The 13,834-nt window shown below is 41.5% G+C and overlaps 1 protein-coding gene across 1 annotated transcript in view; it reads right to left on the bottom strand.

Annotated features, from left to right (window-relative positions):
• ADAMTS9 (ADAM metallopeptidase with thrombospondin type 1 motif 9) overlaps positions 1 to 13,834 on the bottom strand; it is a 172,673-nt gene that overhangs the window by 43,865 nt on the left and 114,974 nt on the right. The window contains exons 29-30 of the mRNA XM_007445670.1: positions 11,757 to 11,924; positions 4,618 to 4,791 (exon numbers count right to left, since the gene is read on the bottom strand). Of these exons, the coding sequence (XP_007445732.1) occupies positions 4,618 to 4,791; positions 11,757 to 11,924 (342 nt within the window). The remainder of the gene's footprint in view (positions 1 to 4,617; positions 4,792 to 11,756; positions 11,925 to 13,834) is intronic.

Raw genomic sequence — 13,834 nt, 5'->3', positions numbered from 1 at the left:
AACAGACATTTCTCCAAAGAAGATATATGGATTGCCAACAAACACATGAGAGAATGCTCAACATCACTAATCATTAGAGAAACGCAAATCAAAACCACAATGAGGTATCACCTCACACCAGCCAGAACGGCCATCATCAAAAAATCTACAAAGAATAAATGCTGGAGAGGGTGTGGAGAAAAGGGAACCCACTTGCACTGTTGGTGGGAATGTAAATTGATACAGCCACTATGGAGAACAGTATGGAGGTTCCTTAAAAAACTGAAAATAGAACTACCATACGACCCAGCAATTCCACTGCTGGGCATATACCCTGAGAAAACCATAATTCTAAAAGAGTCATGTACCACAATGTTCACTGCAGCTCTATTTACAATAGCCAGGACAAGGAAGCAACCTAAGTGTCCATCGACAGATGAATGGATAAAGAAGATGTGGCACATATATACAATGGAATATTACTCAGCCATAAAAAGAAACGAGGGCTTCCCTGGTGGTGCAGTGGTTGAGAGTCTGCCTGCCGATGCAGGGGACACAGGTTCGTGCCCCGGTCCGGAAAGATCCCATATGCCACAGAGCGGCTAGGCCCATGAGCCATGGTTGCTGAGCCTGCGCATCCGGAGCCTGTGCTCTGCAACAGCAGAGGCCACAACAGTGAGAGGCCCAAGTACCACAAAAATAAGAAACGAAACTGAGTTATTTGTAGTGAGGTGGATGGACCGAGAGTCTGTCATACAGAGTGAAGTAAGTCAGGAACAGAAAAACAAATACTGTGTGCTAACACATACATATGGAATGTAAAAAAAAAAAAATAAATAAATAAATGGTTATGAAGAACCAAGGGGCAGGACAGGAATAAGGACGCAGACGTAGAGAATGGACTTGAGGATACAGGGAGGGGGAAGGGCAAGCTGGGACGAAGTGAGAGAGTGGCATGGACAGATATACACTACCAAATGTAAAACAGATAGCTAGTGGGAAGCAGCCACATAGCACAGGCAGATCAGCCCGGTGCTATGTGACCACCTAGAGGGGTGGGATAGGGAGGGTGGGAGGGAGGGAGATGCAAGAGGGAGGAGAGGTCAGAATGGCCATCATCAAAAAATCTACAAACAATAAATGCTGGAGAGGGTGTGGAGAAAAGGGAACCCTCTTGCACTGTTGGTGGGAATGTAAATTGATACAGCCACTATGGAGAACAGTATGGAGGTTCCTTAAAAAACTGAAAATAGAACTACCATACGACCCAGCAATTCCACTGCTGGGCATATACCCTGAGAAAACCATAATTCTAAAAGAGTCATGTACCACAATGTTCACTGCAGCTCTATTTACAATAGCCAGGACATGGAAGCAACCTAAGTGTCCATCGACAGATGAATGGATAAAGAAGATGTGGCACATATATACAATGGAATATTACTCAGCCATAAAAAGAAACGAGGGCTTCCCTGGTGGTGCAGTGGTTGAGAGTCTGCCTGCCGATGCAGGGGACACAGGTTCGTGCCCCGGTCCGGAAAGATCCCATATGCCACAGAGCGGCTAGGCCCATGAGCCATGGTTGCTGAGCCTGCGCATCCGGAGCCTGTGCTCTGCAACAGCAGAGGCCACAACAGTGAGAGGCCCAAGTACCACAAAAATAAGAAACGAAACTGAGTTATTTGTAGTGAGGTGGATGGACCGAGAGTCTGTCATACAGAGTGAAGTAAGTCAGGAACAGAAAAACAAATACTGTGTGCTAACACATACATATGGAATGTAAAAAAAAAAAAATAAATAAATAAATGGTTATGAAGAACCAAGGGGCAGGACAGGAATAAGGACGCAGACGTAGAGAATGGACTTGAGGATACAGGGAGGGGGAAGGGCAAGCTGGGACGAAGTGAGAGAGTGGCATGGACAGATATACACTACCAAATGTAAAACAGATAGCTAGTGGGAAGCAGCCACATAGCACAGGCAGATCAGCCCGGTGCTATGTGACCACCTAGAGGGGTGGGATAGGGAGGGTGGGAGGGAGGGAGATGCAAGAGGGAGGAGATATGGGGATATATGTATATGTATTACTAATTCATTTTCTTATAAAGCAGAAACTAACACACCATTGTAAGGCAATTATACTCCGATAAAGATGTTAAAAAAAAAAGGAAAAAAGAAAAAAAAATTGCATTCTCTTTCATATGTAGCTTTAACCTATTTAATTAGAGTCCTAATTTACTTTTTTTAAGGGGGGGAAACACACACACACACACATACACAGACACACACACACACACACAAAAGGTCCATACTACCCAAAGCACCACATGCAAAAGAATGAAACTGGACCCCAATCCTACACCATACCCCAAATTAACTCGAAATGGATTAAAGACTTGAACGTAAGACCTGACCGCGGAAGTCCTATACATAGGGGCAAGCTCCTTGACATCAGTCTTGGCAGTGAGTTTTTGGATCTGACACCAAAACCAAAGGCAGCAAAATCAAAAATAAACAAGTCGGACTACATCAAACTAAAAATGGGCAAAGGACCTGAATAGCCATTTCTCAAAAAAAAAACCCCATACAAATGGCCAACAGATATATGAAAAGGTGCTCAACATCACTAATCATCAGGGGAATGTAAATCAAAACCACAATGAGATATCACCTCACACCTGTTGGAATGACTACAAAAACACAAGAAATAACAAATGTTAGCAAGGATGTGAAGAAAAGGGAACACTTATGTACTGTTGGTGGGGATATAAGTTGGTGCAGCCATTCTGGAAAACAGTCTGGAGGCTCCTCCAAAAACTTAAAAATAGAACTACCATACGATCTAGCAATTCCACTTCTGGGTGTTTACCTGAAGGAAATAAAATCACTAACTCGAAAAGATATACTCACCCTCATGTTCACGCAGCATTATTTACAATAGCCACAATACGGAAACATCCTAAGTGTCCAATGATGGATGAATGGATAAAGAAAATGTGATAGAAAGAAAAAAAAATATATGAATATAATTCAGCCATTAAAAAGAAGGAAATCCTGCCATTTGTGACAACACGGATGAACCCTGAGGGCATTATGCTAAGTGACATAAATAGACAAATACTGTAGGTCTCATTTATATGTGGAATAATCTGAAAACAAAAGAAAACAAAACAAACTCAGAACAGATTGCTGGCTGCCAGAGGTGGGGGGAGGCCACAGAGCAGGTGAACAGGTAAAGGTGGTCAAAAGGTACAAACTTCCAGTAGTAAGAGAAATAAATCCTAGGGATGTAATGTACAGCATGGTGACTACAGTTAACAATACTGTACATTAAACTTGGAAGTTGCGAAGAGAGTAGATCTTAAAAGTTCTCATCACGAGGAAAAAAAATTGTAACTCTGTGAGGTGATCAAAGGTAACTGTGACATAGTTGTTAATACGAAGTACACTTACGGTAGTAATCATTTTGTAATATACACATATGTCAAATCACCAGGTTTTCACTTAAAGTTAATACAACATTATATGTCAATTATATCTCAATAAAAACGGGGAAAAGTGGCAATGCCATTAGCATTTGCATAAAAGAAAAGGAAAAAGAAAGCAGCTGCAGTATCTCGTAATGGTTTAAGAGAATTAACGTAGGATCAAGCCTTGCTTCTCCCACTTGCTAGGTGTAAAACATTTGGACAAATGACATTGGCCCTCCAAACCTCAGTTTCCTTGATTGCAAAATGGGATAATAATAATACCCACTTTGTCTTTTTAAACCACTTAGTGGTTAAAAAGATTAAGTGAGGTGATGAACGTAAAGCACTCAGCACAGTGCCCGGCACTGTCTCGCCTATCCTGAAAACCATTGCCGGTGGGAAATTCCTGTCTTACTATGCCTGTCTCTGAACCTTTTACAGCTTGTACTTTGTTTCATTCCAATGTCAGCAGATACGGTTTTGCTTTTTAATATCCTTTCCCCCCTTTTCTACAAATCAATCTTCTGTACTGGAAACAGAGGTTCCCTCCTACTAATGTCCTATCCTTGCTGGCCAGGCCATTCCCCAGGGACACTTAGTGTTTTCTTTAACTAGACATTAACTTGGGGCAGGAGAAAAACAAGTCTATTTCTGCATCAATGGAGCAGTTCTTCAGATGCCCTCAGTTTTTCAAAGGGAAATCCTTCGCTCATTAATCAGGGTTTCAAATGAGTGCCTGTCTTCTAGCTGATGGCCAAAGCTGTGGAAGGAAGAAAAAACCCAGAGTAGGGCCTACCTAGAGTCTGCCCCTAGTGGCTGTCTGAACTCATCCAGAATGACCATGTCTGAATACACATATTTAAAATATTTCTTCCATCTCCCGCTCCTTCTGGGAAAGTTATCTTTATGCATTTGGCCCAAGGCCTGTTCAACTTTTTCTGGAGGCAGCCAGATTTGGAACACTCAAGAACACAGACGTCAGAACGGCAGAAAAAGAAGGAGCTCTCCCACCACTGCTGGAGTGAACCGTTGGCCGTCTGACAGCAAACCTTTTGGGAAAGAGCCAGCCTTGTCACCATGCTGGAGGGCTTCATGGGGGAACGGATGTGATGATAGCAAAGGGGTTGAGCGAAACACTGGCAGGTGCCCACTTCCTGGCTCTACTTACTTCTTGCCATTCATCTGCCCTCCAAGCGTAGAGTGGACACAGCGGGGCTTGGCAGGCGCGCTCTGACTCCGGTCTAGTGTATGGGTTGCACTCGGTCTCTCCGGCTATTTTGTGTGCTCCCAGCTGACAGCCCACATTTCTCCGCCGCACGCCTTGGCCACAGGACACTGAACACTAAAAGGACAAGAGTGCGTAAGTGGGATCTTCGGGTCATTTGGGGGAGGGAGTGATCATAGGGGTGGAGAGGGTCACAGATCTGGGGACCGCATTCCTAATCCAATGACCCTCACAGCTATCACAAGGCTTTCTAATTTCCAGTGAAAGGGACCCAAGAGAATGTCTTAAATCTGCAAACTCACTGCCTATCAAAGGCGGTTGGGTGAGGAAGAGACTCAGGTCAGGGGGAAGTCTTTCAGGTTCACAAAACTCTTGGACAGTGGAATAGGCTAGGGGAGATCATTCTGAGACATTCAGTACAACCTACAAGTAGTGCTGCCACGTGAAATGAAAATCCCAAATGATTTCTATCCTGGAAGGTTGAAGGGTCTTGAAAATTGGAGATACAGTTCTGTACAAGAGAATTTCTTGGCAGATGGAAAATATAACTCAAGTTTTTAGGGCCTTATAAATAGAATTAGTTTCTTCCCTCTCTTCTTCTTGCTCCTATTCCTGGAGATAGGGAAATTTTTTTTTTTAAACTATGGAATTCGTTAAAGTATTTGTATCTATTTACAACCTCGGATGAATATACAAAAAATAAAAGCTGACCAAAAAAAAAAAAAAATTTCCTCGGGTGTTGTGTTTTCAGTCCGTGAAAAATACTGTTAATCAGGCTGAAACATTTTGTTGACCAAGTTGCACAACAAAACACCCTATTAATCTGTAATTAACTTTCCTCTAAATTAATTTTTTTTAATGGTTTCCTCATTGCTGCGTTTCATAATCTCACTTATGGTCAGGCCAAGAATTACTGTCTTTATTAAGCTTTTGACATTCAGAAACTAAAGGCAACATCTGACTGGAAAGAACAGCCTATTATTTCACTTAGCTATTAAAAACTGTTTCCAAGTTTTTGTGATAGCTCAGCTGCCATTCATTTGTCTAATTGAGAAAACAAGCTTAACATACACTAAAGCCATAATCCTAAGAGGATGGTCTTGGTAAAGAATAGAATCACGCTTTTAAATTAGACAAAAATTCTTGTCCAATTAACCTGCAGCAGGAGTCATCGTTCTCTGAGGCTAATGGAAATTTACTAACAAGAAGCACACCCTAATGAATTCTGCTGCATAATAATATTATTTCCGTTTCAGATTCTAAGAAAATAGGTGGTAGTGTTTAGAAGGCATCTTGGGAAATAATATCATTTCAGATGAGTCTATGCCAGGCAGGAGCTTAAATGTTCACATCAAAGCTAGCTGAAGAGAAGGAAATATTTTGGAGCAACATAGCTACTATTGTTTGGGTTTAATTGTATTAATTGGATTGAATGAGTTTGTGACCCACAAGGAACCAGACTTTTTTTTTTTTTTGCGTACGTGGGCCTCTCACTGTTGTGGCCTCTCCCGTTGCGGAGCACAGGCTCCGGACGCGCAGGCTCAGCGGCCATGGCTCACGGGCCCAGCCGCTCCGCGGCATGTAGGATCTTCCCGGACCGGAGCACGAACCCGCGTCCCCTGCATCGGCAGGCGGACTCTCAACCACTGCGCCACTAGGGAAGCCCTGAAACTTCTTTTTGATGCTATTGTTTGTTACTGAGTTTGTTACTGAGTTAACCGTAAGTAAATTATTACTTACGGCTCAGCAAAGGCAAGGTATTAAGAGCCATAAGCAACCAATATTTTAAAAATTATTTCTACAATGTTCGATATTTTTTCAAAAGATAAAGGAAGTTTCAGTGATACAGTATGTCACTGTGGCTTCTGATTTTCATAGTGTCAAAGCTAGCCTTGAATTAACACATTCAAAAGTTTCGACAGGACTTACATGCAAGTAAGGTGTAAGCCCTGCCTCTGTGAATACTGCATCCATGGTAATCTTTGTTCAAAATGAAGTATACTGCATCAGAGTTAGTTCTCCGTGTTTAACTTTTCTTCCTGTGCTGTCTCAGGGCTTGCTTGCCCCAGGCTTGCTTGGTGAATTCTGAGAGATTTGTGCGGAAGCGCCATGAATAAAACAGCATCAAAAAGACCTCTGCATGACCCTGGAGGTGCTGATGGTGGTGGTGTGTGCACGTGTGCGTGCTTAATGCTTCTTGTTTTATTTAGTCCAACTTTAAGTTATTCTGCAGAAGAAAGAGGTTGAGCGGTGTCTATTAACATGCCCCCCTCCTCTGTCCCATCTATCATTTCTGCATGGCAGTCTATTTGTGCCGGTTTGAAAGTAGATGTTTTTAGTTCCAAACTACTGAGCTGGGAGCTGTGTTTCACCTCTCTGTACTCCCTACTGTGCAATGCTAGTATGCAGAACTCACCGATTTAAAGGGGAAACAATGCTTATTTCCATAGGTAAAAAGAATCTCTATGGAACTTCTGATGTTTAGCGAATTGTAGTATACACTTGAAAACCTGGAAAGAATTTTACATACTTTTTTCCAGTACAACTATTGCAACCATGGCAGTGACATTATTTAAAAGGAGGGATTAGTTTGAAAAATAACTATATGAACCAACTTTAATAAATAATAACTGGTAACAACAATAGCAAACTTAGTAAGCATTTACTAGCCGAGGCTCTTTTCTAGGGTTTCTCAACCTAATAATTCATTTTTGTTGGGGGTGTCCTGTGCATTGTAGAAAGTTTAGGAGCATCCCTGGACTCTACCCTACTACATGGCAGTTGCATTTCCCCTCCTCTGCCAACGTGAGATAACCAAAACTGTCTCTAGACACTGCCAAACGTCCCAAGAGATACAAAATCACTGCCAGTTGAGACCTTAGTTCTATGCTAAGCATCTTGCGTAAAATCTCTTTCATACTTCCTAGTAAACCTTTTAAGTAGATGCTCCACAAATAAAGCAAACAACAGAGATAATCACCCTAACTCAAGCAAAAACAAAAACAGAAAATAGTCCAAGTAAATTCTTATCCTAGGCAATAAACCAAAGCTACCGTGGATTAAAATTTGGCTTCCAGTTTTAAAATATGGTGCTAATATTATGCAGGCTTTTGTTCATCAGCAAGAGTGTGGGTGAAAAGCCTGTATTCAAACAATTCACCATCAATGCTTGCAGTTCAAATACAAAGTAACAAGAAAGCACAAATCACTAAGGCAACTCTAGTTCTCATCACTGACCATGTGCATATGGTTCCCCTGACTTCTCAAAGGACACACGCTACACATTTGCCATGTTTCTCCATTAGACACTTGCAGAATACTTCAGAATCAGACACCACAACCAAGCCGCTCTCATTGTTATTACAAGAAAAATCCCAACCAAAAATGGCTGGTAGGTTCATAATGCAATCTGCCAGTTACCATTTTGGCATGAGCACTGAAGAGCTTTTAAAAATTAAGTATTTCTCTGAATTTAAGACACCACTGATACCAAGACACAGTATTACATTTTGTATCACTCAGAAAGAAAACAAGAGCAATTAATTAAATCATGGCCTTCCGTTGGTTGTTAGGCCCATCCTGACCACAGAAATGTTAAAATATGAAAAAAACAGGCATCTCAGGATTGAATGAATTCATGATTGATAAATGATGATGAAGTGTTACTTTCATTCTACTCTGATGATTTATTGTTTAGTCCTTATCTTCATTTGTTTGAAAAGCCTTTCTATAGGAACAGGACACATTAAAAATTTTTTATTCTGGAATGCCTTTTTTTTTTTTTTTTTTTGCGGTACGCGGGCCTCTCACTGTTGTGGCCTCTCCCGTTGCGGAGCACAGGCTCTGGACGCGCAGGCTCAGTGGCCATGGCTCACGGGCCCAGCCGCTCCGCGGCATGTGGGATCCTCCCGGGCTGGGGCACGAACCCGCGTCCCCTGCATCGACAGGTGGACTCTCAACCACTGCGCCACCAGGGAAGCCCCTGGAATGCTTTTGAATCATGTGACTACAAAGCCTTCACATTTATCAAGCTGAATCAAGAAATGGATGCTGATTGTGTCTGAAAATTTCATCCCTCAGCTCTTGATCAAAATCATCTAAACAAACTGAACATGACCTTTTGGAAAAAAATGCTTTCAAACTTTATTGAGGATGTTTTCCAATAAAAGCTGTTCTTTTATTGGAAAAATTTCCTTGACACATTCCAGATTTTCGAAAGATGTAAAAGTGAAATATTCCGCTTTAAACCTCAAAACACCAATTCTGAGGGAAAGACAAAGAAGATTAGCAAGGCTATACTAGTCTCCTAGCCCAATATTCTATATGCCTTACCGTCACACATTTTGACATGATGAGAAATTGCAATAATTATTCTCCCTACCTTGAAGATGAGATGACTAGAATATAGCTAACAGCAGAAAACAGAAGGACCAGATATAAAACTTTCTAAATATTGTTGCAAATGAATAATCGTTATTCTTGCTTTATATTACTGCCTTAGGGATATTTCTGTTTACCATGGGATCATTAGTAAACCAATAACCTTTAATCATGCAGACTGTCTTTCTCCATCAAACTCTGGGTCTGATTATTTTCAGGTATGCTTCTAAATTGCACAAATTGGATTTTACCCATGCAGCATCTTGTCTTGCCTGCTTTTATAATTCATTTCTATAAATCAAATCAGAGCATTAGAAAGTTGGCCACAGATCATTACGTAACTGTGTTTACTTGCATTTTCCACAAAGGTAGCTAGACTTTTCTAAGCAATCCTTTTGAACAGGTGCGGGTCTTTTCTGGGGAGGAATTCCGATAATCCTATTACCTTATGTTTGAAAAAACCCCAAGGGTTCAAACCTAATCATCCCAGCTTTGTGAACAATTTTAGACTTCCCATCAAGATCACAGAATACTAGAGTAAAACTCACTCTGTGTTTACCAATAAAGAGTCAAAGCTTCTTTTAATCATCCTTTTATTGAATGAACTGGCCTTTATAATGAGTACCATTTACATGCTCTCAACTTAATATTCAGGACAAGATGCAAACAGTAGATATGTCCAAGGGACATAAAGAAAAGTAACAGAGCATGAAAAGTGTGCAAGAGGACAAGCTAATTAGTGTGGTACCTTTTAAAATTTTTTTTGTAAAGGATCTTTTTTTTTTCAGATGTTGGGGGTAGGAGTTTATTAATTAATTAATTAATTTTTGCCGTGTTGGGTCTTCGTTTCTGTGCGAGGGCTTTCTCTAGTTGTGGCAAGCGGGGGCCACTCTTCATCGCGGTGCGCGGGCCTCTCACTATCACGGCCTCTCCCGCTGTGGAGCACAGGCTCCAGACGCGCAGGCTCAGTAGTTGTGGCTCACGGGCCTAGTTGCTCTGCGGCATGTGGGATCTTCCCAGACCAGGGCTCAAACCCGTGCCCCCTGCATTAGCAGGCAGATTCCCAACCACTGCGCCACCAGGGAAGCCCAGGTGTGGTATCTTAAATAATGTTAGCTGTAGGCTTTTACATGCATTGAATAGCTCCAAAAATAAAAAGGGCTGGAAGTTACAGATGACACTAGTCACTTAAGACAAACCATTAAGGATGACCAGTATGAAATACTGCCTAGAAATCTGGTCCCTTAAGGAAGCCAGAGGAGGAGCTAGCTCTGGCTGGGCACAGATGCTTTGATTTGTTAAAACAAAAATAAAAACAAAACATGATCATCATGATAAAAGCACTGAGAGGGATGAGGCTCCCCTGCTGGGGAATGATGCAGGCCATGTTTTATTTCTCTGTGAAGAGAATTAAGACTGTGAGGTATGGGACACAATGATGGCAGCTCAGGGCATTTAAGAAAAATTCACGTTTCTAGAGGAATTTTCTATTAGTCATGTTCAAATGGAGGATTCTCAATTCCTCCTCATGCTAACACACCTGTGCAAAGCTTCTTTGGGGTACCAGGAATCAAGAACCAGGCTCTGAAAGCATCAATTCTAGAGGCTGCTAACCTTGAACCTAGTTTTCTATTGATTCTCCGGAGTATCTTCATACATCTCCACTGCATAGGAGAGCTACAAATTCAGTAAAACCTTCCTGAATCAAGTTAATGGAGAGAAAGAACACACTGAATACAGAACACGTGAAAAGAAATTGGGCCTTATTACTTTTAAGTAAGCACCTCAACCAAGCTGAGGAAATGGACAAGTGTGGAGTGACAAGATCTACTTTAAGGGCCAGATATGAGTGACTTTTGTTCACCCCTCAATTGTTTATAGGTAAACAGAAGCTTCTGAAGTTCCCTGCTGAATTCAATAAGGGAAACTCTCCCACCCAGTTCCTGACTAGGTTACCAAAGGTTTAGAATTAGAGTCTAACTGTAGTCAGTTTCTTGGGTACTTATTCTCTTTCCCCATTGGATATACCCACATCGCACTCATCCAAGTAAAAAAAATTATTACTTTTGAGATCTTATTAGATTTAAAACCCCAGAGCTAAGTACATGGCATTCATTACTGCTTGGAATCCTCATAAGAGCTATATGAAGTCAGCTCGGCAAGGTCAAACAAATCACCCAAGGTTGCAGAGCTAGGAAACGACAGAGAACTTCCCCATCTGTCCCCCACCTCTATTGTATACAAGCTAACAGGCAGACAAGTATTCTCGAATACTTTATATTGACAGCCTTTTCTTTAAGAACCTCAAAGGTAAATTCAGACCCACTTCCTGCCAGGTAACATACTCAACCTTACTAGAATCTGAATTAGTGGTTTTTTAAGTGGTCAATAGTAATAAAAATGCCATCAGCGAAGGACTGAGGGGCTACTCCGTTCTAGACAGCTGACATCTACATCTACCACCGCTTGGAATTAATCCTCACAACTGTCCTATTGTAGATGGTATCCAAAGTGCCAAGGGCTGAAGCCACTTGCCCAAGGTCCCACAGCTAGCGAGTATCCTGACATAAAGCTGTTTCCCTCCCTGTCCCCAAGCTCCCCTCTGAAAAACCAAAACCGCGCAGGGAAACAAGCCAGCACACTGGTGTCAGCCATGTGGCCGAAGGTAAGGAAGCAGTCATGAGAGGAGAAGCATTGCTCACCTGACTCCACGCGCCAGCCTTCCACTTGGGGCATCTTCCTCCTCGGCACTTTCTGTGCCCATTTGGCTTAGCAAGGTGTTTACAGTAATCACTTTCTAAATGACTTCCATCTTTTGCCATGCAGTAAACATTTCGTTGTTTATGCCCTCGACCACAAGAGACAGAACACTGAAATATAAAGCAATGGCAAGGTTGTTGTTGTTTTTTTTTTAATCACAAGGAATTTGATAAAAACCTGTGTCGTGAGATGTTACGATCATGCCTAACGAGAGTCACCATTCCCCCCTTTTGCAGTGCCATTTTGGATAACACCCCAAGGCTCAACACGGAAGGAAGGCAGCAATGGAGAAAACCATGTGGACAGCATGACGGCAGGAATCCTGTCTAGTATCTTGGGTCACTCAAGAACGAGGGTAAATCCTGGTAATTTAGGCCAAAAATGAAGCCCACGAACCTGAAATTACCATGAAATTCTGATTTACAGAAGTCCTACTATGAATTAGTTAGGATTCCTTTCGGACATCTCACTTCACGCAATCGCTGATCAAGACATTTCTTCAACAAATTACGTCGCAATTCACTCTTTTGGATAAAGGTGTGCTTCCAAATGCAGCTGTGTCCCATTTCCTAGTGAATTGATTTAAGGAAACTCTTCTATCATTTTTCAGAGGAGAAGCTCTCATTTTCCCAGTCCATTGGAAAGGAGGTGAAAAAGGCATGTTAGCAACTGAAAGGTAAGCTAGCAGGTGGGTCAGTGCCAAGTCTGGGAGGGAGGCATTACCTTTCAACTTTGATCTGCAGGTTCACTGAACTGTTTTAATGTGACCTTGTCTGACCACATCTAAGAAACTTGACTTTGATTTCAGAGTAGGTTTCTCAGAAAGGTTTAGGAATCAAAGGGCTCATGGCGTCAGGACAAAAATTTGATATGACAGCTCTCTGTGGAATAGGCAAGAGGCTGGCCCCCATGAGTATGCTGAGATATTCAACATCCATTGCCTCATTAACGATTACAGAAGTCATTACCACTTGGATCATAAGCTTACTGGCTCCCGTTTTCAAGACACATTATTTCCCAATATAATGTCCTTACATGTCAGAGGGAAATGAGCTTAAGAGTGAAGAGCAAAATGTGAAAACACAGCAAAAATAGATTTCAAGTGTCATTTCCTTCTACTCAATGCTTCTAATTTCCCCTGCTAACTCTGTGATTTTGTTAACTTAAATGGCCAAAGTACCCTTTTATGCCTAATAGGTAAATAGCACCATGTAAAACATGCAGCCTAACATAAATCCAAACACTATTGCCAAGCAAGCTCAGAGTGATCCCATTCATAAACATGTCAGACACGTTTTTCTAGTAAGCATAAACCATTATAAAAATTCCAATAGCAGCTGCTAGAGAAATTTAAAATATGTATATTAATATGTTTGGCTATAACTTTTTACTTTAGGAGATGGAAACGTTGTTTTGAGCTCTCATCTTGTGAGTATTATGATTTGGAGTAGTCATTCTGGCACTCTTAATAAGAGTATACAGTGTGGAAGGAAAGAGCCGAATTTAGATATCTACACCGAAACAAAAATATCCATCCTTCAACGTACAGTGTTTGGATGTATATAAAGACTTTGGGCTATAATTCTAGAAGGCTTTTAGAATGAACCTCCAAGAAGTATGCCTATAAACCAATTGTCTAGTGACTTACACACAGATAATCCCTGTTATCAGTGACTATTTTAATATTTAAAAATGTTACTTCCACCAAAAAATACAGGCACAGTTAGAATCTGAGGTGAGATCATTTGTTTATTCAGCAAACATTTATTGAGCACCTACTAAGTTTCATACGTTATGCAAAGTGCTGGGAATACAGTGATAAGTAAAACTGATATAATTCCAGCCCTCATGGAGTTTACAGACCAGTGAGGGAGGCCAGCAGTAATCAAGTGATGACAAAAATAAATATATACATGCTACCTGAGATGAGTACTCTGAAGAAAACAAGCTGGAGTGGTTGCAAGAGGGCTCCCTGAGGCATTCCCTGGGGCCAGACCATGCAGAGCTCATAGGTCATAAT

Source organism: Lipotes vexillifer, unplaced genomic scaffold, assembly GCF_000442215.2.
Source record: "Lipotes vexillifer unplaced genomic scaffold, Lipotes_vexillifer_v1.1 scaffold239, whole genome shotgun sequence".
NCBI classification, from domain to species: Eukaryota; Metazoa; Chordata; class Mammalia; order Artiodactyla; family Lipotidae; genus Lipotes; species Lipotes vexillifer.
Note: the sequence above shows the minus strand (reverse complement) of the source record. Positions and strands in the feature narration are given on the sequence as shown.